General features: G+C 36.3%; 5 protein-coding genes across 8 annotated transcripts; 2 read left to right on the top strand and 3 right to left on the bottom strand.

The window, feature by feature from the left end:
• Positions 1-1,616: 1,616 nt before the first annotated feature.
• On the bottom strand, positions 1,617-4,130 carry LOC105166704 (beta-carotene hydroxylase 2). Its single transcript, XM_011086156.3, has 7 exons — positions 3,569-4,130; positions 3,421-3,480; positions 3,266-3,337; positions 2,710-2,844; positions 2,159-2,284; positions 1,920-1,976; positions 1,617-1,794 (listed from the first exon to the last, which is right to left on the bottom strand). Exons 1-7 carry the CDS (start codon positions 3,947-3,949, stop codon positions 1,714-1,716), a joined length of 912 nt encoding a protein of 303 aa, XP_011084458.1. The 5' UTR covers positions 3,950-4,130; the 3' UTR covers positions 1,617-1,713.
• Positions 4,131-7,992: 3,862 nt separating this feature from the next.
• Positions 7,993-11,175, top strand: LOC105166705 (heat shock protein 83). Its single transcript, XM_088882703.1, has 3 exons — positions 7,993-8,484; positions 8,974-9,254; positions 9,371-11,175. The coding sequence occupies exons 1-3, from the start codon at positions 8,205-8,207 to the stop codon at positions 10,919-10,921; spliced, it is 2,112 nt and encodes a 703-aa protein (XP_088738829.1). The 5' UTR covers positions 7,993-8,204; the 3' UTR covers positions 10,922-11,175.
• Positions 11,176-13,083: 1,908 nt separating this feature from the next.
• LOC105166706 (small ribosomal subunit protein eS10z) lies at positions 13,084-15,370 on the bottom strand. The gene is made up of 5 exons (XM_011086159.3): positions 15,222-15,370; positions 15,065-15,113; positions 14,611-14,890; positions 13,932-14,067; positions 13,084-13,317 (listed from the first exon to the last, which is right to left on the bottom strand). The coding sequence occupies exons 1-5, from the start codon at positions 15,222-15,224 to the stop codon at positions 13,249-13,251; spliced, it is 537 nt and encodes a 178-aa protein (XP_011084461.1). The 5' UTR covers positions 15,225-15,370; the 3' UTR covers positions 13,084-13,248.
• An 844-nt stretch (positions 15,371-16,214) lies between these two features.
• LOC105166707 (NAD(P)-binding Rossmann-fold superfamily protein) lies at positions 16,215-17,670 on the top strand. The gene has a single exon (XM_011086160.3). It carries the CDS (start codon positions 16,413-16,415, stop codon positions 17,403-17,405), a length of 993 nt encoding a protein of 330 aa, XP_011084462.2. The 5' UTR covers positions 16,215-16,412; the 3' UTR covers positions 17,406-17,670.
• Positions 17,671-17,832: 162 nt separating this feature from the next.
• On the bottom strand, positions 17,833-22,410 carry LOC105166708 (uncharacterized protein At3g49140). 4 transcript variants are annotated; one of them, XR_848210.3, is made up of 10 exons: positions 22,181-22,410; positions 21,873-22,083; positions 21,512-21,614; positions 21,358-21,425; positions 20,760-20,924; positions 20,560-20,685; positions 20,053-20,385; positions 19,224-19,376; positions 18,739-18,818; positions 17,833-18,079 (listed from the first exon to the last, which is right to left on the bottom strand). XR_848210.3 is itself a non-coding variant. In XM_011086162.3 (10 exons), exons 1-10 carry the CDS (start codon positions 22,282-22,284, stop codon positions 17,978-17,980), a joined length of 1,458 nt encoding a protein of 485 aa, XP_011084464.1. In that variant the 5' UTR covers positions 22,285-22,409; the 3' UTR covers positions 17,833-17,977. The 4 variants fall into 4 exon arrangements, 3 of the variants coding, with proteins under 3 accessions (XP_011084464.1, XP_011084463.1, XP_088738955.1); XM_011086162.3 differs by having other exon boundaries at positions 18,739-18,834; positions 21,873-22,080; positions 22,181-22,409; XM_011086161.3 differs by having other exon boundaries at positions 18,739-18,834; positions 22,181-22,408.
• Between the last annotated feature and the right edge of the window lie 495 nt (positions 22,411-22,905).

Raw genomic sequence — 22,905 nt, 5'->3', positions numbered from 1 at the left:
GGGAGTATGTATAGATGTATTCATCCCTTGATGTTTTTGATCTGGTAAAATTACTTTTAGGTATTTTTTTAAAGTTTTATATTTCTCTTTGGTTCATATGTTTATCTTAATTCTTTTATATATTACTTTTTTCTCCCACAATGAATAATAATTTTTATCGTTCTATTTGTTGATGTATTCATTATTGCAATACAAAGTTTTGCTTCTCTTTAAAAAAATAAAAAAATAATTACGAAAACACGCAGTATCTGCGCGTATAAATTTTAGTAATGCTTTTATTTATGGAAACTTATAATTTGTTTATTTATATTAAAATTTATTATTGTCTAACAACATCAAATACAAAATCTATCTGGTAACCCTTTTTAGTACATTAATTATATTAAATTAAAAAATTACACTTTCTAGAATATATGTTATATTGATAATGATGATTATGTATACATGCAAAATATATATATTAATATGTTATTACAATTCCAATTAACAATAAACTTAAATACAATAAAAGTAAATTTAATTTTTGAGTACACACACGTAATCGTATGAAATTAATTTCTTAAAAAAACTTAATTCGAGTAGTTAATTTATAAGTACACCTTTGAATAAGGTATTTTATGGGGGTGTATTCGAATTTTTATTGATCAGTAAGAGTGTATTTGTAATTACAACTATAATTTAAGAGGTTTACATGTGATCTTTGTAAAGGACATAGACGAATTATGTATTTGAATCTAATATCAGGAGTGTTAATAATATAATTTAAAATAAAATTTAATTTAGTTAGGATATAATTTTTATTAGAATAAATTAGAACGAGTTCCACTGAAATATAATATAATTACAAGTACCCCTCATTGTTTGAAAAATTATCAATATCCTCTTGATTTTAACTATTGTCACCAGCCCATTTCGTTAGTTTTCATCTATTTTCTACGACGAACTGATCAAAATGTCTTGTGGAATATAAATTATTTATATTTAAAAAAATTTAAAATTACAACGTGGACTTAAGTTTTTATGACACTCACATCTGCAAACGTGGACTTAAGTTTTAAAGGTATAAATTTAGAGACAAGTATTTAATTATATGTAGAAGAAGTGCGTTTTTGACGAATTTAGAGCACAAGAATTCTCCAAAAACAAGTGATCGAATTCCCTTTCACAGTCCACCACTTTATTATTAATTCCAAGAAAGAAAAGGAGGAAGTAAGATACAAACACAGAATGCAGGATGAATTTAATGAAGTTCACAAGAATAAAATCTCAAGTTGCACATGCATGCAATTGCAGCCTGTGATATTCAATTTCGGAAGCATATAGATATATATGTATGTATGTATGTATAGTGTGTGAAAACACAAAGACAAAGACATCTATGTTAGGCAACAAAATGTCAAGAGACAACTTGTATGGTTTGATTCAATAAGGTTGGTGTTTTTTTATTTTATTCCACCCCATACAGATGCGCACATTCACACTTTGAATTCCAGACTTTGAAAAGAGATTTTGAAGCCCAAAGCGTAGATAATAATAATAATAATTTTATCTACTTGTGGAGATTAGGTGAGCTTCATTAATATGTAGTTGTAAAATTCAGAAAATAGGACAAGGAATTGAGGTTTTAGTTCCCTATATTTTTCCTTAATCACAAGTCAAAAATCAAATCCATTTAAGGTGGGAAAATATCACAAAATATGTCTGAAATAAATGTCATCTAAAATTCTTAGACAATTTAATCCTTCTATTAATTTCCTTCTCCAACTCCTCAAGCCCTCCCACTTCTTCAAGTTCCTGCACAAACCACCTCATAAATCAATCTCAATAACCCCAAAACAAATCAAATCAAAATTTCCAAAAAAAATCAGGATAATTTAACGAAATTACGTTTGAAGTATTTATAATAGAGAAAAGACAACCTTAGGTCCGAAGAACAATCCGTATGGGACTCCATTGAACTTGTCTGAGTGGTGAAGCTGAAATCCCAAGCAACAAAATGGAATAAGATCATAATAGTAAAATGCTACTTATTATAGTAACAAAAAAGGTAGAAAAATATAGCTTTTATTTTATTAATCAATGCGTAATTAGTTATGATTAGATGAGATTGGTTAGGTGGATAATTGCATTGTTTCTATGTTATTATTGTTTTACGTACCTGATGAGCTGCGGCTACTCTTCTAAAATAGGGAACATTGGCGATGGGCCCCACCGGGAATCTCCTGTGGACGAGACCATCGTGGACGAACATGTAGGCCATGCCGAACATCGTGATTCCCAGACCCTACATCAAATGAACGCCGTTCATTTCCATGATTAGACGCAATATCGAATACACGAGAAGACGATCACATTGAATTGGTGGTGTATGATGAGAGTGCAAGATTGCCCAATTGAATTTTCTATTCTATTTAATATAATATGTTTAAGTGTATAAAGTTTTTTCTCAAAATAAAATACACCATGTCATCATTTGTATGTTTAAAAAAATAAAAATTACAACGAATAAAAAATCCGAAAAGGACAAGACGTGTCAACTCATACAATACGACATCAAAGACATAAGTACATATTTAGATCGAATTAATTGAATTTGAATTAATTATACAACAAAGTCTAATAACTAGTATGAGGAGCGCGGAATCGAATGTTATTACCAAATAAGCCTTGGAGAATAAGGAAAAACAAGTATAGAAAGAAGAAACTCACAGCGCCAAAACAGAGGCCAGGGACGAGGCCCTTGTGGAAGAAGCCGTAGGAGAGAAGGGCTATGGCTGGGACAGCATTAATTATTGCAAATACATCGTTCAGTTCGAAAGGACCTTCTCGTGGTTTATGGTGCGACTGCAGTCCAAAAACACAACTTTAACTGTTCAATCATTGCAATCATGCCCACTTCAATTATACAACGATTATGCTCACTCAACAGTTTAACAGTGGTCAATTATTGAAGGATGGTGTGTGTTTTAGAAAAATTCTTATTCAAATCCCCAAAAGAAAAGGTTTTGTAACCAAATCAATAACAAAATAAATTTCACATATGATTGATTGGTATTATTATTTTTAGTACGTATTATATTTGGTTCTGATACGGAGGTCTAACCAAACTTAGTTGGATAAAAATTTATGATACAGAAAACAACCACACGCATGACACAACAAATTGATTAATATTTTTAAACTGTGAAGACACGTATAATTGATTTGATTCGAATAAAAATTTAGTATGTATTTAGAGGTATTGGTGGGAGTTAAAGAAAGTAACCTCGTGCATGTGCCACAAGGAAGCGTGCCACAGTGCTTTATGCGCCCATCTGGCCCAGAACTCCATTCCCACCTGAACATTTTATTCAATTTCCAGTCTATGATGAAAATGGAAAAAGAAGCAAAAAAATAATTGAAGACTATGGCACAACTTACAGCAGCTCCAACAGAGAGAGCAAATGTACCCAGCATTTCTGCGTAAGGTACCTCTCCTCCCTGCCCCACCACAAATTTCATCAATCATAAACACACTTGTTTAAGAGAGAAAGGAGGAAATTAAGGAAAGGGAAAGTTGGTAATCAACCTCCATTTGCCAAGCAAATCTGTAGTAAACAGCCATGACAGACATGGAAGTAATCCCGAAACTCGACATAACAGCCGCAATCAGGTAAGTAAACCTCTCCGATCTCTTCCTCGCCACTTTCTCCGCCACCGCCGTCGCGATTTCCTTCCTACTACTCTCTTCCCCACTTTCCTCTCCCAGACGCCTCAATTTCTCATCCTCCAACACAAAACACACCGTCAGATTGGGCTTCTTCCTCGAAATCCCCGGAAATTTCCCAAGGGAGTGGGAAAGCCGTAAAGCCGGTGCGGCGAGTGAGCTGGGCTTCGGGCCAAGAAGTGGACTGTGCTTAAAATGGACTACGGTTCTCGAGGGAGTGGCGATGTAAATCCCGGCCGCCATGTGAGGTGGCTCTGGCGGAGGAGAAGGATTTCAGAGGAGGTCAATTGCGTTTCAAATTAGAGTTTTATAGAGTTATACAAGTTAGGAGAGGAGGTTCCTACGGCGAATGATGTGTAGGTGAGAGCGAAGTGGACCAGGGGGCCGTGGGGGGACGTAGACCACATGTTAGCGTCTCTGCGGTTGTTACTGATTGATTTGGGGGTTAAATACTCGGAAGTCGGAACGGACACGGGAGCCTCCATGTGCTGCAACCACTGTGCCCTCCTTTCGCTAATAAATTAAAAATTAAGTTGAGAAACTGGTGCTTCCTTCTTTTTTGTTAATTTAAATTGCTAAGTTAAACGTGACCATATTATATAAGAATAATTATTTATGTCTAAATTCTTTATGATTTAAAATATACATTTACTGGCCTTAGCGTTTGTTTTTATCTAATAAATAAATTTATTCATTAGTTAAAATTAATTAAGTTTGTGATATTAAAATTCATATTTACCTCGATTGACCTATTACTCACTTATTGTATATTTTTACCAAAATATCTTTATAAAAGTGAAAATATATCTCATTAAAGATGTGTAAGAGTAATTTGGTCAGAAAAGATTTATTTGATCTATAATAAGTAATAAGTAAATTTGGGATAAATATAAATTTTCATTCAATTTCTTTTACTATAAACAAATTCAGATTATTCTAGCTAACAGATAAATCTATTTGTTAGATAGAAATAAACATCAATAATATCAAATGTAATTTTCAAATAATATGAAATTTGCATACAATTATATCAAATTTTAGAATAAAATAGTAAATTATTATTATTATTTTAATTTTTACTTTTATACTCAAATGTCATGGGAGTTTTAGTCAACCACATATGTCACGCAAACTATTATACTCAGATTAAGAAGAGGCTTGACCTATTTAGGACCGGAGTCGGGACGTTGAACCCACAGTAGGGGTAGCAATGGTATTTCCCATAAGGTCGGTAAAAGTGCGGGCCAACTGTCGAATGGTAATGGGAAAGGTGATAATGTGGACAGTGGTACGATGACGTGTCAGTGTGCCAGGGTTGGCACTGGGGGGAATGTGAGGTCGACGTTCCACCGTCAGATTGCGGACGCGCAGCTCACCGTTATCCCCCGTTTTGACGTCAGCCACGATCTGCCGCCGTGGTCACTCAATATTCCCACGCCCCAAGAGTGGCCACGTTTTTCTTTCTTTTTTTCTTTTTTTGTTAATATTTTTTCCGCTCTTTGAATTTATAGTTACAGTAAAATGTGATTACAAAAGTCTCTATAGCTAGAAAAGGGGGGCTATGTGGCCCCGTAATGTTCTAAGGTTTCTTATCTAAATTTATGAGATTCAAATTTTAATTCAGTTTTTGTTTTATTTTTTCTTTTAATTTTTTAAAATAGTCATAAAAATATAAATATATTTATTTATACGTGATGTTTATAAAAATAGTTTGACCCAATGCTTATAGAAAGTCTAATAGAGGTAGAGCCTCTATGACATCTGGCATGTGCCACTAAAAATTAAATTGGCCAAAAGAAATCCAATTAACCCAAATTCAAAGGGATCGGGAGCCAAGAAGACCTCACAGGTCCGCAATAAAACGTAGGGACTTGAAATCTATCAGTTAAAGTCAAAACCTATATCATATGGTGTCCACGGGTGGCATAGGTACTATCCACATAAGATTTTTAGGCACACCCCACAGAGTTAGATAAAGGCCGACCACTTTCTCCGAGATACGTAGTGCCTCTAGTCACAAGTAACCCTTAAATCCTAAAAGCTTGGATTCCAATTGGGGAAAAAACGTCTCCTTAACCGCATCGCTAAAAATTCAAGAAGGCATCCATCCCAAATATTAGGGGTCTCCCAACTGCTAGGAGATGACCTTCCACCAAATTCGTGAGGTATTCAATTTTACCCAGCCATTTTAATATCATGCTCCACCAAACCTGTGAGAACTCTCCACCAAATCCGCAAGCAACTTGGTCTTCTCCAACTAACTAATGGTTGTCTAGTAATTGAGAGCTCCCCTGACAAAAAAAGACAATCGAACTTTCTTACTACAACCTTAGTTGGAAAGAGTACTTTAATTTCGCCTACAACCTTAGTTGGAAAGAGTACTTTAATTTCATACTTATAATTTTACTTTAATGTCAATCTTTCTCTTATATACTAGAAAATCATAATAATACCATCATTTTTACTCTTTTACACTCTTTTATTTTTTAGCACTTTATTTCATTACGTTCTACCCCAACTAGACTTGAATATCATTTTTTGCTCTCATCAACATGTACTCTCATTAAAAATATGTTACTACCATTTTCATCTCAATTATTATTTTTTTAATATATATCATTTATATGTTAAATAATTGATTCTATAAATTAATAAAATATTATTTTTGTGTTGTTTTTTATATGACATCACTAATGATGCAACAAACAACGCTATGTTTTCCTACTGGGCGGTTGGTCCGTATTTGAGTCTATGGACTTAACTTTAATAAGTTCTATGCGGATGCCACCTAAGCCACATGTGGACACCACATGATATGAGCTTCTACTTTAATTGGGGTTTAGGGGATTACAGGCCCTTAAGCTTTCCTGTGTGTATGTGAGCCTTCTTGCATTTGTATCGCTTGAGATTTTTTGTGCAAGACATTTTTTTTTTACTCAAACAAAGGTTTCAAAGGGCACTTGGCCTCCTTGCTCAGGCTGGTTTTCTAAGGGCACCATAGGCCCTTTAAAGTTTTTCGAACCTTGCATTCTTTTATATATACTCTTGTGGTCTTTTTCTTCCTTTTGGATTATTTAGGTCTTTTGGGCAGTTTATTTTTGAAGACACAGTCGGACAATTCTAAATTAATAAAAGTATAACTATCATTTTCATCAAATAGAAAATATATTTATTTGACACAACTAACAATATAAAACATAATTTTATCAACTAATCCAAACATACATTTTACAAAAATCTATATAAAATTTAAAATTAACTTTTCCTACTAAAATTTAAAAATAAAAGCAAAACCAAAGATGGTCTAAAATTTTAGTAATAAGAAATTTATTTGGATATTTTTTAAGCAAAAGAAAACAAATTTCATTTAATTAAAATATAGAGTTTTTAGAAAGGGGAGTATGCAGAACTAGTACAAAATACATGGCCATCAATATACACAATAGGGGTCCAAAAGGGTGGAAACTAGTATAAGTAAAATAAAGGATTTTACTTATAGTTAATTTGGCACATGAATTTTAGAAATTAATTATTTTTATTTTGATTCATTTAATATGATTGTCTGATCTACAACAATGATGTCATCATTAAATATAATTAATCTCCAATGAATCAACAAATTTCACTTTGATGTACTGAATGGATACGAATTATAAATATCCCTCTAATTCATAAGGTGCCGAGTAAGTAATTACTTGAGTTTTACTCGGATTGACTTTCATTAACTTATACTCCAAATAATTATAATTGAGTTTCATTCCGTGTATCTCTAATTATGCTTTGTGGACACGGGGCCGAAGGCTGAAACTCAAGCACAAAAGAAACTTTAAAATTCTATCAAATTGTTACACATTTTAGCTATTCAGAATCATTTTCTAATAGTTTTATTTGGACTCCAAATAATAATATATGCTCCGAATTGTTAATATAAAAAGATCCAAATCATTTAACATTTTGACGATCAATTCATGTAAAAAGTTTTCTTCATCAATGAACTTGTTGATCCGGTGATCAAACCCCAAAAGTCCAATCACTCCAATTTGAGCTGACCAATAATTAAAAGTGAGATGTTATAATTTTATAAATTAGTTTTAATAAAAGAAATAAAAAAAAAAAAAGACGTTTGTAAGAAGCAAAAGAAGAAATCGTGATGAAGAAAGAGAGGTCACAAACACGATTAAGTCCAAATATAGGGAAAGAAACATAAAACGTGAAAGCAGAGAGTATTTTCTGTTACTAAAATAATCGTATCCAGAAAGGAGAAGAAGGCTCCAGAACCCGCCAATTCCTTCCCCCCCGCCTCCCTCTCATGCAAAATATTAGAACCTGCTAGAACCCCTCCTCCAATATATATGAACCACTTCTTTTTCCTCTACGTTCAGTTCAATTCAATTCAAATTCCTCAGCATTCGAAGCGATCCTCGAAGCGTTCTCTGTTTCTCAATCTTTCTCTCAAAGCAATCAGCTGCCAGAAGTCTATAATTGAATTTTGAAGTCAATGGCGGATGTGCAGATGGCCGATGCGGAGACCTTCGCCTTCCAGGCGGAGATTAACCAGCTTCTCAGCCTGATTATCAACACTTTCTACAGCAACAAGGAGATTTTCCTCCGGGAACTGATCAGCAATGCCTCTGATGCTTTGGATAAGATTCGATTTGAGAGCTTGACCGACAAGAGCAAGCTGGATGCTCAGCCGGAGTTGTTTATTCGCCTTGTACCTGATAAGGTTAACAAGACGCTCTCCATTATCGATAGTGGTATCGGGATGACCAAAGCAGGTAATGCATTTGTTTCTTCTATTCCATTTTTGGTTTTCATTCTTCTACCAGCGGTTTTGTGACTTGTCTGGATGAAGATTTTCGTGAGACTGACTGGGTACCAATTATGTATCGCGTAGTTTAATAATGGTTTGAAAATCGTGTCCGGATTGTCCCGAAATCACTTAACGTTGCTCTAAATGATGATAGGTCTTGATGGTTATTTTGTGTTATGGCGATATCCGTATAATTGTGAGCCATTTTTTTTTGGATTTACATGATCTGAAGAGGACAAGAGTTATAAAACTAAGCTACTTTGCGGTGTACCGTCTCTGCACGTACAAACAATCTCACCACTGTCATTTAGTTTGTGCTCCTTTGACAAGGATTGGTAGTAAAACAGAAGATGGGCCTTTGGAATAGCTGTTTATGGTTCAGTTTATGCGTTCGCCTACCCAAATATGCTTGGAACTTATGCAAACTGATGTTGATGCTTGTGTGTGCAAACAGATCTGGTGAACAACCTGGGTACAATTGCAAGGTCCGGTACAAAGGAATTCATGGAGGCATTGCAGGCTGGCGCTGATGTTAGCATGATTGGGCAGTTCGGTGTGGGGTTCTACTCTGCTTACCTTGTTGCAGAGAAGGTCATTGTTACCACCAAGCACAATGATGATGAGCAGTATATTTGGGAGTCACAAGCTGGGGGTTCATTCACCGTTACGAGGGATGTAGATGGTGAGAAACTTGGCAGAGGAACCAAGATCACGCTCTTCCTGAAGGAAGATCAGGTACATAAATTGCCCTCTGACTAATATTGTTGTACAATGTGGGAATATGTGATTACTTCTTTGAACTACAGCTTTAACCTCTTCTTGTATTGACTCTGTTTCTGTGCAATGTGCAGCTGGAATACTTGGAGGAAAGGAGAATAAAGGATCTCGTAAAGAAGCACTCTGAATTCATTAGCTACCCGATTTACCTCTGGACTGAAAAGACGACAGAGAAAGAAATTAGTGATGATGAGGATGAGGAACCCAAGAAGGAAGAGGAGGGTGATGTTGAGGAGGTTGATGAGGAGAAAGAGAAAGATAAGGGCAAGAAAAAGAAGATCAAGGAGGTTTCTCATGAGTGGCAGCTCATCAACAAGCAGAAACCTATCTGGCTCCGCAAACCTGAGGAGATCACGAAAGAGGAGTATGCCTCTTTCTACAAGAGCTTGACTAATGACTGGGAGGACCACCTCGCTGTCAAGCACTTCTCTGTTGAAGGTCAGCTTGAGTTCAAGGCAATCCTCTTTGTGCCAAGAAGAGCTCCGTTTGATCTCTTCGACACCCGGAAGAAAATGAACAACATTAAACTCTATGTCAGAAGGGTCTTCATCATGGATAACTGTGAAGAGCTCATTCCCGAGTACCTTGGATTTGTCAAAGGTGTTGTGGATTCTGATGACTTGCCACTTAACATCTCCCGTGAGATGTTGCAGCAAAACAAGATTCTGAAAGTTATTAGAAAGAACCTTGTGAAGAAGTGCATTGAGATGTTCAATGAGATTGCAGAGAACAAGGAGGACTATAACAAGTTCTATGACGCTTTCTCTAAGAACTTGAAGTTGGGTATCCACGAGGACAGCCAAAACAGGGCTAAATTGGCTGACTTGCTTCGATATCACTCAACCAAGAGTGGAGATGAGATGACAAGCCTGAAGGACTATGTTACCAGAATGAAGGAGGGGCAGAAGGACATTTACTACATCACTGGTGAGAGCAAGAAAGCTGTAGAAAACTCACCGTTCTTGGAGCGGCTCAAGAAGAAGGGCTATGAGGTGCTTTTCATGGTTGATGCTATTGACGAGTATGCAGTTGGGCAGTTGAAGGAGTATGATGGCAAGAAATTAGTTTCTGCCACCAAGGAGGGGTTGAAACTTGACGATGAGACCGAGGAAGAGAAAAAGAAGAAAGAGGAGAAAAAGAAGTCGTTTGAGAGCCTCTGCAAGGTAATGAAGGACATTCTCGGCGACAAGGTTGAGAAGGTGGTTATTTCCGACAGAATTGTGGACTCCCCATGTTGTCTGGTGACTGGAGAATACGGTTGGACGGCAAACATGGAAAGGATCATGAAGGCCCAGGCTCTGAGAGACAGCAGCATGAGCTCATACATGTCTAGCAAGAAGACCATGGAAATAAACCCCGACAATGGAATCATGGAGGAGCTGAGGAAGAGAGCTGAGGCCGACAAGAACGACAAGTCGGTTAAGGACCTCGTTCTGTTGCTATTTGAGACTGCATTGCTCACTTCTGGCTTCAGCCTGGATGATCCCAACACCTTCGCATCGAGAATCCACAGGATGCTGAAGTTGGGTCTGAGCATTGATGAGGATGAAGGTGGCGACGATGCTGACATGCCAGCCCTTGAAGAAGAGGGTAACGAAGAAAGCAAAATGGAGGAGGTTGACTAAATTAAAATGGTTTCCTTGTGACTGAACAATTTTCTGGGATTTTACGGTTTTATTTATACGAGGGTTTGATATAGTGGGCGCAAGTGTCTATCAAATTATAAGCGTCTTATCTTACTTTTTCCCTTCGAGAGCGTTTCAGTATATGTGTGTGTCTCAAGTTGTTAATGTGTCTCATAAGCCATACGTGTCCTGTACAACATGTACTGTTTTCTGCTACAAGTGAAATAGTGGAATGGTCCTTGTTGTTGTTCCTATGTTCCCAATTGCCGATGTTGTTGTTCTAGTTGGGTGTTGAACGCTGTTTCTAAATACTGCAACTTCCCAACATTCGGACGAAGCTAATGTCCGAAAATAGCAACTTGTAGGGAGAGGATTGGAGGTTGAGCGAGAACGGTTCGTAAGAGAGCAAATGCTGAGGGGCTGAAGGCAGGAAATGAGGGAAAGAAAAAGGGTGCTATAACGAGCAGTGAATTAGTTGAGCACGAGAACGGCAAATGATATTTGACGAGGAACAGAGCTGAGCAGCTCACATTCTTCACCCTAAAAGTAGTCGCGATTAGTAGTTTGGTGCCTCTCTTTGTCGAAAGGGCAAGTAGACACACTAAATACTTGTGGATAACATTTTTCTTTTCTATTAGCAGTGTTTCATTGAGCTGAAGAAGCTTGAACATAACAATGACAACATCTAATTCATGCTCCACACTTCCAAGAACTACTTTAGGCAACTGCCTTACGTTCCTTGGGGGAGAGAAATCTATCAAGAATAACTACAAGAAAATCATCTTTTCTTTATTGAATACCGATGGATTTTCAGTTGTCGGATATCTAAAAACCTTCATAAACTGGCCCCAGAAGCTTTTAATCTCCACTGATTTGCACACAGAGAGAGGTTATTAACTGGAAAATTAGAAGGAAGAGAATGATTTTGGCCAAAAATCGAGTAGATCAAGGATTTTATGACTTCTGAATTTATGATTTTGCTACTAGATTCAAACAGGCTTGACTTTGTGCCATCAACATCGAAATACAAAAAAATGTGTAGCGAGGAAATAAAAATGTGTTTTTTGGAAATAATTATACTCCTCTCCATTGAGATTTAGTGTAATTAAACATAAATTCCATATGGTTTGAAAAATTATATCTAGTATTCTTGAAATTTTTTTTCGTCTAATAAATAAATCCCTCGTTAGTCAAAACTCATTGAATTCACTAATATTAACAAAAGAAATGAATAAGAATTTGATATTATTACTGAATTATTACATATCAACAGTTTTTTTTCGATTTTAAATTGCCCTTATGACGGTAAAAATATACTTTTTCATATGCATTAAAGCGTAAAAACGTATGAGAAAACATTTTAATCATAAAAAATTATTTAATTTGCAATAATCATTAATAAATCGATCAACGGTTAATATAGATTTATTTATTTATTTATTTATTAATTTCAACAAATTTAATAAATTTTATCTAAAAAAAAACTTATTTATTAGATAGAAACAAATTTTAAGAATGCTATATGTAATTTCTCAAATCACAAAAAATCTTTGCATAATTACAACAATATCAGGAAGGAAAGTGTGATTATCCTTTTTTTTTTATTATTATTATTATTTGCTTTAACTTTTGGGACAAACATCAAGTTTGACGACATAAGTGCAACCCAAACCCAAACCCAAAATTACAACATGAGCGGCACCTAGAGTAACTACTTTTCTTTTATAAACCGAAATAACTTGAAACTTAACTTTCCAACAAGAAATCCCGTCTATATGAAGCTAATTTTCTATTTACAGTTTCCTATGACTGCATGTTCAAATTAATTATTATTATCTTATTTCCACCCAATTTAATTAAGTTAGTATAAAAGAAAAGTTACTTTAATCACTAGTTATTGATATGTAAAATGACTCTTCATCAATTTTGTTGTTTCTTGTGTAAGTTCCCCACTCCTTCAAAACCCTACAAGGAGCGACGGACCTGCTCATAGTTCTAAAACCTACAATCTTACTCAGCTTTTAAAATCTGAGTATACAGGAAGCAGCAGCTACAAAACCAGTAAAACAGGCACAAGCAAATTCGCAGACATGGCTGCTCCATACTGCAGCCGTAGTGGGGCTAGAGCATTTCTTCTTAGCACTAAAGAGCATGACTGTTAATTTAAACAAAGTCCAGCACAAGTACTCATCCAATGTATATAAGAATTCAACAAAATTATGGGCATCAAAGAACTTGTGATATTCTCATGGAAAAAAATTAGTTCGGCACAAATCAAAATTTGAAATCGTATAAAAAACTATAACTAAATTGAGGAAATCGAAAAATTAACTTGAAGGTGCCCCACCAAAGCCGCCAGCACCTCGGCCAAAACCAGGACGCCCACCAGCACCACCCTGCATGTTCAACAAAGTGGAGGTTCATACGATGGCAGTCTATTTTCCTTGTCGAGCATGATATAAAAATAAAGTTCCACATACAAAATTTAATTTCTATACTTAGACAAATAAATTAACAATGCAAGCATAGTCTGAAATAATAGATGGCAAATTGAAAGATGGATTTCTCTTAAGGAGAGTGCAACAGGTGCAAAATTAAGATGCAAGCTCAATCTAATCTTACAAACACAAACTTCTTACCATAAAAAACATGAAACTACAAACTCAATGGAAGAATATCTCACACAAAACACCAACCAAACTTAATCTCTAGGTCTAAGCTAATGATCCATTCCACAATGATGAACCTAAGAAACTCGACGCAAATTAATACAACAATAAGTATGCTCACATTTGATTTATACCCAAACAAACTCAAGAGTAATCTGGGCATTCTACTATTTTATACCCAAGCATCAACTAAATAGGACTGAAATCACTCAAGTCTGATCATATTATAAAAGGGGAGAAAAAAAGTGCAAGTTCCACAATAATCCTTATATAGAAAAATGAAAAGCAGTAATAGAGGCCAGATCTTGGGGAACAAAATACAGTGAGAGAACCAAAATTACCCTGAAAGCAGGTTGGTAATCAGCAGGTGCTCCACCCTTTTCACCTCCAAATTCACCTGGTGGTGCTCTTGGCCCACCACGGTATCCATCTCTATCACCAAAACGTGGCCGGTCGCCCTCAAATCTTGGAGGTCCACTGTTAGGACAACCCAAACAAGCATAATTATGAAAAAGTCAAAATAAATCTTGAAGTTCGCGACTCTGTTATGGGTTGATAGAATTCTTAGCACACTACTAAAAACAAAATAAACTGTAACTACATATACATCACCAATAAACAAGACAAAGAAAGCCACATCAATTATTAAAATACCACAAACCAGCTTTAAAACAGCTAACAGATAAAATATTGGAACATATGCGTCCCCCAGCATCATAGAACCCAAGCACTCTGAATAATCAACATTACATCTAAGCAACATCTCTGGACATCTCCTTGACACAAGATATACTGTACCAAAAATCAAACTACCCCGTATGAAAATAAGAATAGATCTATTCATCCATAAACACTATACGAATGTATTAACACCAAGCATCAAATAACTAACTAGCTAAATAGGTTTTCCAGCACTTCTGAAGATCATGTCGACTTTAACAGAATTTTTGCTCAAATAAAACATATAAATTGCTTCACTAATTCGTGACCTGAACGTATCAACTAAGAAAGTGTTATTACCGAGGACGATCACCAGGGGGACCACCCATAGGACGTCCGAGAGGCCTGGCTGACTTCTTCAGCGTGGCAGGTACAATCTCGGATGGGAGGTTGAGATATGTACGTAGGAACTCAATTCCGTCATTCGTAAGGTACCAATAATAATGCATCCAAGCAAAGGTCTCGCGCACGTATTCCTTTGATTTGAAGCTCTGCATGAGCTTAATCACCTGGAGATTCGGGACATCAATCTCCGGGTGCTTCGCTAAGTTAAAATCCTTCTTGGCATAGCACACACCCTCTGTAAACATACAAAACAACACAAACAATGAGCACGTAATACAATCCAGTATCTTCTTAGGACGCGTGTAACAAAGCAAATAAAATTACGCATAACACAAAAATATAAATAAAAAATTGATAGTTGCATTGAGAATATCTCTACATATACTTAAATATACAATGTTAATCCGACCTTGAAAGAGGTATTTGCAGATCTCTCTCCTGTCCTTCTCTTTAATGATCTAAACAAAAAACATACAATAAGCAAAGTTAACCGCGTTCGGCTAGATATTCACACGCGAAAACTGTAAAAAAAAGAAAAATACAGTTAGAATGAATGTGAGCTTCACCATGGCTGCCGAGCAATTTGGATGGAAGAAGAGAGAAAGTTGAGACTGGTGACTGAAGAAAATGGAGCAGCTTATGACTGAATGAAAACCCTAGAACCAACGGGGGATTAGGGGTTTATATACTGACGGGGCTCTGGAGATTGATGGGCTAATTGATGAAGCCCAATAATATGGAAAAAGAGGCCAGATAGAACCTGGATCAGGTCATGGACCGAGTGGTGGGTCGGGTTATGGGCTATAAAATTGGGCTGGGTTGAGAGCCATCCCAGGAGATTGAGGGAAGTGGGCCTTTGGACTCTGCCTACCAAAAATGGATCATGGGCCATATTATTTACAATTGCATCATTAATTATATCTAAGGAATCACATTGACATCATCTCGGCTCAAGTTTCGTTTGATTCAGTGAGAGAAAATAAAAAAGTGAATGAAATAGAAATATTGAAAGAAAAAGGGAAGAAAAAATTATAATACTTTTGTATTAAAGGTCTTTGTTATAATCAAAAGAAAATAAATTCCAAACATTTTGTTTTATTTAATATGAGAAAGATAAATTATGAACAAAAAATTAATTTTGTAAGTTTACCAAGTAATCATTTATAATAACATAATTTTAAATTATTAAAATGAAAAAATTAACCTAAAAACTTATTTATTATTTAACTTACCAATAAAATATAATTGGTAAGTTAAATAATACTGTAAAAAAATTTGAACTATTTAACTTACCAATTATATTTTATTTTTATTATAATTTAAAATATACTTTTTTTCAATTAAGAAAAAATTAATTAAACTTAAAATACAAAATTATAAAGAAAATAAATCCTTTAAACTACAAATATATATATATATATATAAAAGCAATATTATCCAAATATTTAATTAAAAAAATAAATATTATATCTATCAATTTTAAAAAAGATTATATTACATGAAGCATAGTTGATGTGAAAGTAGATATAACATAACCAATTCGAGATCAAGACTTTTCCCTATTTTGTGCCCTTAGCAAAAGGGCCCACAGATTTGGCATTATTGTTTGTTGACGTAGACTTTCTTTTGGTGTGCAATGGTGAATTCGACTTAGTTTCTTCTATCTCTACAATTCCCACCATTCCCACCATTTCCATCTCTGCTCCTGTCGTCACTTGTCTAACAAACGTACACTCTCAGGTTTCAGCCTCCCAATCATGGCGACCGCCGCGCCGCCAGTTTTCATCTCCACCACCGCACTCCACTCTCTCATCACCCACAAATCCCTCATCCGCCACCTCCAATCCACCCTGCCACCGCTCTCCGCCGCCGTCCAGTCCCCTCTCCGCCACGCCCACCAAACAAGCCCCTCCTCCTCCTTCCTCCTCATGCCCTCTTGGTCAACCTCCCCACTCCTCCCTTACATTGGCGCCAAACTAGTCACCCACCACTCCAACAACTCTACTCTAAACTTACCGGGGGTGCACGCTGTTTACGTGCTCTTCAACTCCCTCACCGGCCAGCCGTTGGCCGCCATGGACGCCACCGAGCTCACCCTTTACCGCACGGCCTGCGTGTCGGCCCTCGCTTCCTTATACCTGTCGAGAGAAGAAGCCGTGACTCTTGCGATGATCGGGGCTGGTGCTTTAGCTTCACATTTGATCAAGGCTCATTTGACGGTTAGGCCGAGCGTGAAGACGGTTGTACTTTGGAATAGAACCCTTTCTAAGGCGAGAAGCTTGGTTGATCGGTTGACAGAGGAGGGTGGATTTGAAGGGGTACAGTTTGAGAGCCACGGGTGCTTGGAGGAGGTGGTGAGGAAGGGAGACATTATCAGTTGTGCCACCAATTCAGAAGTTGCATTGGTTAAGGGAATGGATTTGAAGGAAGGGGCGCATTTGGACTTGGTGGGGTCGTTTACGCCGTCCATGAGGGAATGTGATGATGACGCGGTGAGACAGGGCCGGGTGTTTGTCGATAGTGCGGCAGCAATGGTGGAGGCGGGAGAGCTGGTGGGAGCGTTTGAGAGAGGGGTGATTAGGAAGGATGAGATTGTGGGGGACTTGGTGGAGTTGATCAAGGGTGAGAAAGTTGGGAGGAGGACTTGGGATGAGATTACTGTGTTTAAATCAGTTGGTTCTGCTGTTGTGGATCTCTTGAGTGCACAAATGGTGTATGAGAACTATGTGGATAATGAGGCTAAGCAATGATTTTGCTGAGGTTGGTTTATAAACTTCCAAATCATAAATAGGAATAAGGATGAAGGATCATCAATGCTGAACTAGAATGCAAGATTGGATGCAAATGCAATGTAATAAGATGTTCAGTGCATTTATATATACATAGGCATAGCATCTTGATTTTTCTGGGTTGAATTTCGTTAGGATTTACCTGTTGCATATTCTGAAATACCAGTATATGCAATTTTCTTGCCCAGAGTCTGGATCTTTTATTGCAAAGTGGTGTTGCATCTCATGTTATACTTCACATATACATGCCATATCTATAATTTTTTTCCTCGAATGTATAGGTGACATGAAATTTATATATGTAAAGTGTAATACAAGATGCTAAAATACTTTGCAATAGAAGATCCAAACTGTTGATTGACTCTGATCCAATCAAAAGATAAAAATGTGCCAAAAGTTTCATCATTATGAACTTGGATTAAGTAATAAAGGGGGATCTGAAACTGAGAGATTGTCCATACACGCTATATATACAGCAAGTGGTCTGTAAGCATATAATATAGAGATACGTAAGTGAAGTTGAGTTCTTGAACCTAAAACTCGGTTTGTTGAGGTTCTTTCACTTGTTGGAATTTGTGGACTTTAGGAAACAGTAAATCATTTAGTTGTCTTTCAGCACTATACTCTGATGACGCCTGCAAGGATGCATGTATAAGAGGGAGAAGATAAGTATTAGCCACTAAATTAAACATTTAACGTTGACGTATGATGCATCTGTGTGTCACTAGCAATTAGAAGAGTGAAGCACTGAATACTAAATGAACCGTGATGCTTAGGTGTATGCATGCTACAGAGATAATTGGAGTCTTTCAAAGGTGGTCTAAAACCTGAAAGGCTTTTTGAATGAGTTTTATGTCGGAAAAACTAAAGTTGCTTTATTTAATAAGCATATAGTTCTCTCGTTCTTCCCTTCCCACATGTGAGATGAGATCCAAACTGAGATTGGATTTCTACTTTCTTGGCTTCTCTTATTTTTCTTTTGGTTCTTTTGTTTTATATACTGTTTGCAAACTAGTCAGTTTCCAAGAACCTGTTTAAATTTGATGCAATGTTCATATCATTGACCTCAAGATCTTCTCCTAACAACTATGCATACATGCAAAACTAACAATACTCTTGTTTGGAGTGTTGGTATGTTTCCTCCTAAGCTTCGCAAGGTCTAGTCAAGAATAGCTTGGACTCCACTACTCAAATGTAATTATGCAAGAAGCATCTATTAAATTGGAGGGTAATACAAGGCAAAAAGTTAGAAAAGTTAAGATACACAATACCACTATATAAGATGCATATATACCCGTTTCTTAAATGCAAAACGCAGTGTCTGAACTTGTCTTCCCGAGCAAACTCTCAAGTCAAAACCAAGGCTGTCAACTCCTATAAGAACACATTCCTATCATGATGTACATTAGAATTGTTAGCATGATAATTAGAAACCAGGATTAAAATTCTCTGATTACAGGATAGTTGGTTATTTCCTCATTTATTCCGGGGCTCTATATGGTTCAAGTGAATATACCCATGCCTAGTAGCTGACATTTCAACCAAAGATACAGCATTAATTATTGGTCTAAGAACACTAGGGAGCATGTTTCTCAGTAGGATTTATATGGTAAAGCCCTTGTCTACAAACAGGATTAGGAGGCAGAAATAATCTTATTGTTTACTTTTTTCACTGTCGATTTGGATAGCAGATTGAATAGAATATAGCTCAGTTTTTAGCCCATTCACCTAATGCACATTATTTTTCTATTTATATAACACCAGAGTCCAGTGTGTTACCTCTACTTGAATACCCTTGCATCTCCAACATAGAGATTTTAGAGCTCGCGTGATTTTTTCTCCACCAGCTTTGAGGCGGGATATAATTTTTGCAGCCGAATGTGCTATCGCATCAGGTTGAGCCCTCCTAAAATCTTCTATTTCAAGAAAACCCTGCAGCAATGGCACAAATCAATGACTTACACTTATCTGACGTAGTGGCAAACAAAAGACCCACCTCGAACTCTTCTATTTATCAAAAAATGCTTTATTAAGATAATACATCACATTCCAGGTAGTATTGGTAACTTTGACGCGCAATATACTCAGTAGCAGCCAGCTCATAGGAGCAGGGTAGTATGCAGAAGCAGAGTAAAGTGCACAATGCCAAGTCTAGCCATAACGCCCTTTTAACTCCCCATGTTCTCTGCCATAGTATATAATTGCATTGCACGCACATTTTTACCTACTTCTCACAATTTTGTACTTTTGAAAGTAGTAGGAAAAGTCAGGCATAAATTTTCATCTCCAGCATAATACCAAACATTTACATGCAAACCGTGACTGGTCTTTTTCTTTTGACAACAGATTAGTAGATTAAAGAGTCTATACAAGAATGCATTTCATCAATTAATCGTCAACCGGATGATCAGGTTGCAGCTTTATTCTTCAGTATAGAAAAGATTTAGACCGTTAGTAAATTTTCTGAGACATAAAAGCAAAGAAAAGAGATTAATTTTGTCAGCTCTCTCAAATTACATCCTGATAACCAAAAGTCAGAAGTAAGAAAAGGAATTATGCAACTGGGTACACTCCCTGTTCCTGAAATTCACCAAGGGGAAAAATTTACCTGATCTCCATGTGATGAAATTAACTGAATCTTAATCATCTCTAGCTCGTAAAACACATATCCATTTCCCAGGGTTTCATCCTTCTCCAGTTCTTCTGCCCTACTTACATTGCCTTGTGCCAATTCTTTTTCTTTTTCATGGCCATTAATCCGCAGAATGCCTTGTATTTGTTTACCAGCAACATGATTTGTATTAATGTCACTAGATTCAGTATCAGATGCATGTTTTTGGATGACTGAGTGTTCTTCTACAAATGCAGGTCTTAGAAGGCCTTGTACTGCAAGGCCAGTAGAACGCTGATCCATGTAATCTAAAGGAGCATCTGACACAACCTGTACAATCAAATAGTCACAAAAAAGAAAAAAAAAGGAACATGGATGCTAAGTTAAATAAGTGCAAAAGCAGCACCATCGTCCAAGTTAATAATTAACTAGTTGATGAGTCAAAGTAGTAGAATCCATAAAATTCTATTTATTTCAACAGCTATTAATAAAAACTAGTGTCACCTCTACTAGCTTTTGGGCAAAGTACATTGGATGAGAAGAGCGCATGGTGTCCAATTTAGCCCAGTCTCCCAGTGTTCCATCAAATTCTTCATCCTGATCCTCCTCATCAAGAATGGCAACCCAGTCCTGCAGATGAATAGATAGAGATTAACAATCTGCTGAGCTAAAAGAGGTACAAGAACCAACGAAAAATGTCCCACTTTTTCATAATTATCTTCCTCTTCTCCATCATCAGCATCTTCTTCATCCTCATCATCATAGCTATCCTCATTTTCAAGCTCCTCTATGCCAAAATCAATTTCTGAATGACCTAGTGCCTCCATCTGGCTAATCATTTCTGCATTGTCAAGTCCGATGATGACTTGCTGCATGGGTTAAAAATCAATCAATCATGCCTTAAGAAAAATCATTTGACTTGGATGATCCCTGAAGACAATACTATGATGAGAACATGGGAAGAAGGGGTATGTAGTTGACATCGAGGCAATTATAAATTCCTAGGGCTAGTTATCTTTCTCTCTTCTCCATTACTAACTGTGATAAGTACAGAGCCCATTTGGCACACAATCTGTTAGCTTAGTTCAGGATGCATCTCAAATCAATGGCTTCCAAACATAAGCATAATGAAGTCCACTAAACAGAAAGATTACATCATACAACAAAAAAACATAAAGTGACAAGTAGCAGCACATTAGTACCCAAGATATTAAGCAAGCATAAAGTGGTGTTAAATGAAGATTTCGGCATATAATAGTTTCTTTCCTTTCTGTATCATGAGTATAACAGGGTTAATCTTACCACAATGGTTTCGTCAGTCGCTAGATTTTGCAGGATGTCTCCATCATTCTTCACTCGAAAGTATATATCTGACAATAAGTAGTTGAAAATTGACAGTGACAATACTTCCACTCAATAATAGATAATGTCGACATGTACACAAAAGAGATCTTACTTCCATGTTCATCAGTTACATAAGGTAAATCTGGCCAGAAAATGTTGTCATAAATGTCTTCATTTACCAAACCAGAAAAGAAAAGTGTAGCCTTGCTATTCACCTATAACAAAAATCTTTGCACAAAATTAGCATTTCACCACAAAGATCGAACAGTGAACTCAACCAAGCCTTGTTTTAGAGTCGTTTAATACTAGCGGAAGGCCCTTAGCTTCATTTTTCCCCCCAAGTGAAAAAGAAATCCAGAGGTTTGGCGTCAAGTACATAATATAGTTTACGAAGTGCGTCAAAAGAATCACTTCGTTAAACTTGTCTGCTTTCTACGACTTTATCTTGAAATTCGCATTCTTCGACATAATACCTCAATTATAGTTCGCGTAGTCTCAGCAGGCGTCAGCCTAGCATCTCCATTCTCCAATAACTCCGACTCCGCGATTTCCTCGAGAGGATGATATCTCTGAGGCATCGCGTTCTGCTTCACCCACCCCGAGCTCCAATTCTGCTCTTTCGCCGCCGCTCTAATTCCATCTCTGCTCATCACTCTGCCGCCACACCTTCTGCAATTACTACTACTAAGCAACAAAGTCAATGACAAAAATCAGTTCACGGCACTAATCCTGCACTTCCACATGAAACCAAAAGCGAAGTAGGTTGAAATAGAAGTAGTACGGGGGGACGAAGAAGGCTGCGGAGTGAGAGATGGTGCGAACTGAAGTGTCGAAGTTTGCGGCGGAGAACCAGACGGCGGCGGACTGAGGTTCGAGCATCAACATTTTTGGCCGAGATCTGCCAGCTCGAGAATTGAACTAAATGAAATGTACAGTTATTTTCAGCTCATAATTTTGAGTGTAGAAATAGAACAGAATATGGCAAACTTTTATGCTATTGGAAGGTGTTTTCTTTTATCCGTTCGAAGCCTAAGTTGAGTGCCTTTTTCTACTTTATTTTAAACTATGGTAGTTGACACCTTTTATTTTAAATACTCTTAAGATATCACAATGCTGCACTAATCTTTAAATCTTATAATTTTACTACTAATTAAATAATTTTAGAAATTAATTACAATTATTATTATTTTTTTACAAAAGTAATTATACGTCACTTTAACACTACTATACCAATTCTTTTGTTGTTTGAATAATACTTACAAATTTATTTTTTTTCTTGTTTTTAAAATATAATTTTTTGGTTTATATATCTTATGTTTGTTTATAAATAAATAATATATTTTAAATATAAAAAATTATTTATTATATACACATATAGATAGTATGTCAGGACATCATAGTTAATCACAAATTAATCATTAAAGAAATTATAATTATGTACACCCTTAATCTATTGTTTATTTATAAAAATCACCGTTATCTTTTATATAATTATAGAAACCACCC

The sequence above is a fragment of the Sesamum indicum genome, linkage group LG7, assembly GCF_026168435.1.
Source record: "Sesamum indicum cultivar Baizhima isolate 11 linkage group LG7, ASM2616843v1, whole genome shotgun sequence".
Classification (NCBI taxonomy): Eukaryota; Viridiplantae; Streptophyta; class Magnoliopsida; order Lamiales; family Pedaliaceae; genus Sesamum; species Sesamum indicum.
The sequence above is the reverse complement of the archived record's forward strand: the minus strand, read 5'-3'. Positions and strand labels throughout refer to the sequence as shown.

Excerpts from the sequence above, each read along its gene's own strand:
- LOC105166706 (XM_011086159.3), bottom strand. Across the intron at positions 14,068-14,610 it reads CCCCCTGGTGATCGTCCTCG|TGGACCTCCAAGATTTGAGG; the intron begins GTAATAACACTT and ends TTGTCCTAACAG. Across the intron at positions 13,318-13,931 it reads ATTACCAACCTGCTTTCAGG|GGTGGTGCTGGTGGGCGTCC; the intron begins GTAATTTTGGTT and ends TTGAACATGCAG.
- LOC105166705 (XM_088882703.1), top strand. The coding sequence starts at position 8,205 with ATGGCGGATGTGCAGATGGCCGATGCGGAGACCTTCGCCTTCCAGGCG. Across the intron at positions 8,485-8,973 it reads TATCGGGATGACCAAAGCAG|ATCTGGTGAACAACCTGGGT; the intron begins GTAATGCATTTG and ends GTGTGCAAACAG. Across the intron at positions 9,255-9,370 it reads TCTTCCTGAAGGAAGATCAG|CTGGAATACTTGGAGGAAAG; the intron begins GTACATAAATTG and ends TGCAATGTGCAG.
- LOC105166707 (XM_011086160.3), top strand. The coding sequence starts at position 16,413 with ATGGCGACCGCCGCGCCGCCAGTTTTCATCTCCACCACCGCACTCCAC.
- LOC105166704 (XM_011086156.3), bottom strand. The coding sequence starts at position 3,949 with ATGGCGGCCGGGATTTACATCGCCACTCCCTCGAGAACCGTAGTCCAT. Across the intron at positions 3,481-3,568 it reads GATTTGCTTGGCAAATGGAG|GGAGGAGAGGTACCTTACGC; the intron begins GTTGATTACCAA and ends GTGGTGGGGCAG. Across the intron at positions 2,845-3,265 it reads CCTTGTGGCACATGCACGAG|TCGCACCATAAACCACGAGA; the intron begins GTTACTTTCTTT and ends TTTGGACTGCAG.
- LOC105166708 (XM_011086161.3), bottom strand. The coding sequence starts at position 22,284 with ATGTTGATGCTCGAACCTCAGTCCGCCGCCGTCTGGTTCTCCGCCGCA. Across the intron at positions 22,084-22,180 it reads GCAGCCTTCTTCGTCCCCCC|TAGTAGTAATTGCAGAAGGT; the intron begins GTACTACTTCTA and ends TTTGTTGCTTAG. Across the intron at positions 19,377-20,052 it reads TTTCATCACATGGAGATCAG|GGTTTTCTTGAAATAGAAGA; the intron begins GTAAATTTTTCC and ends CCATTGCTGCAG.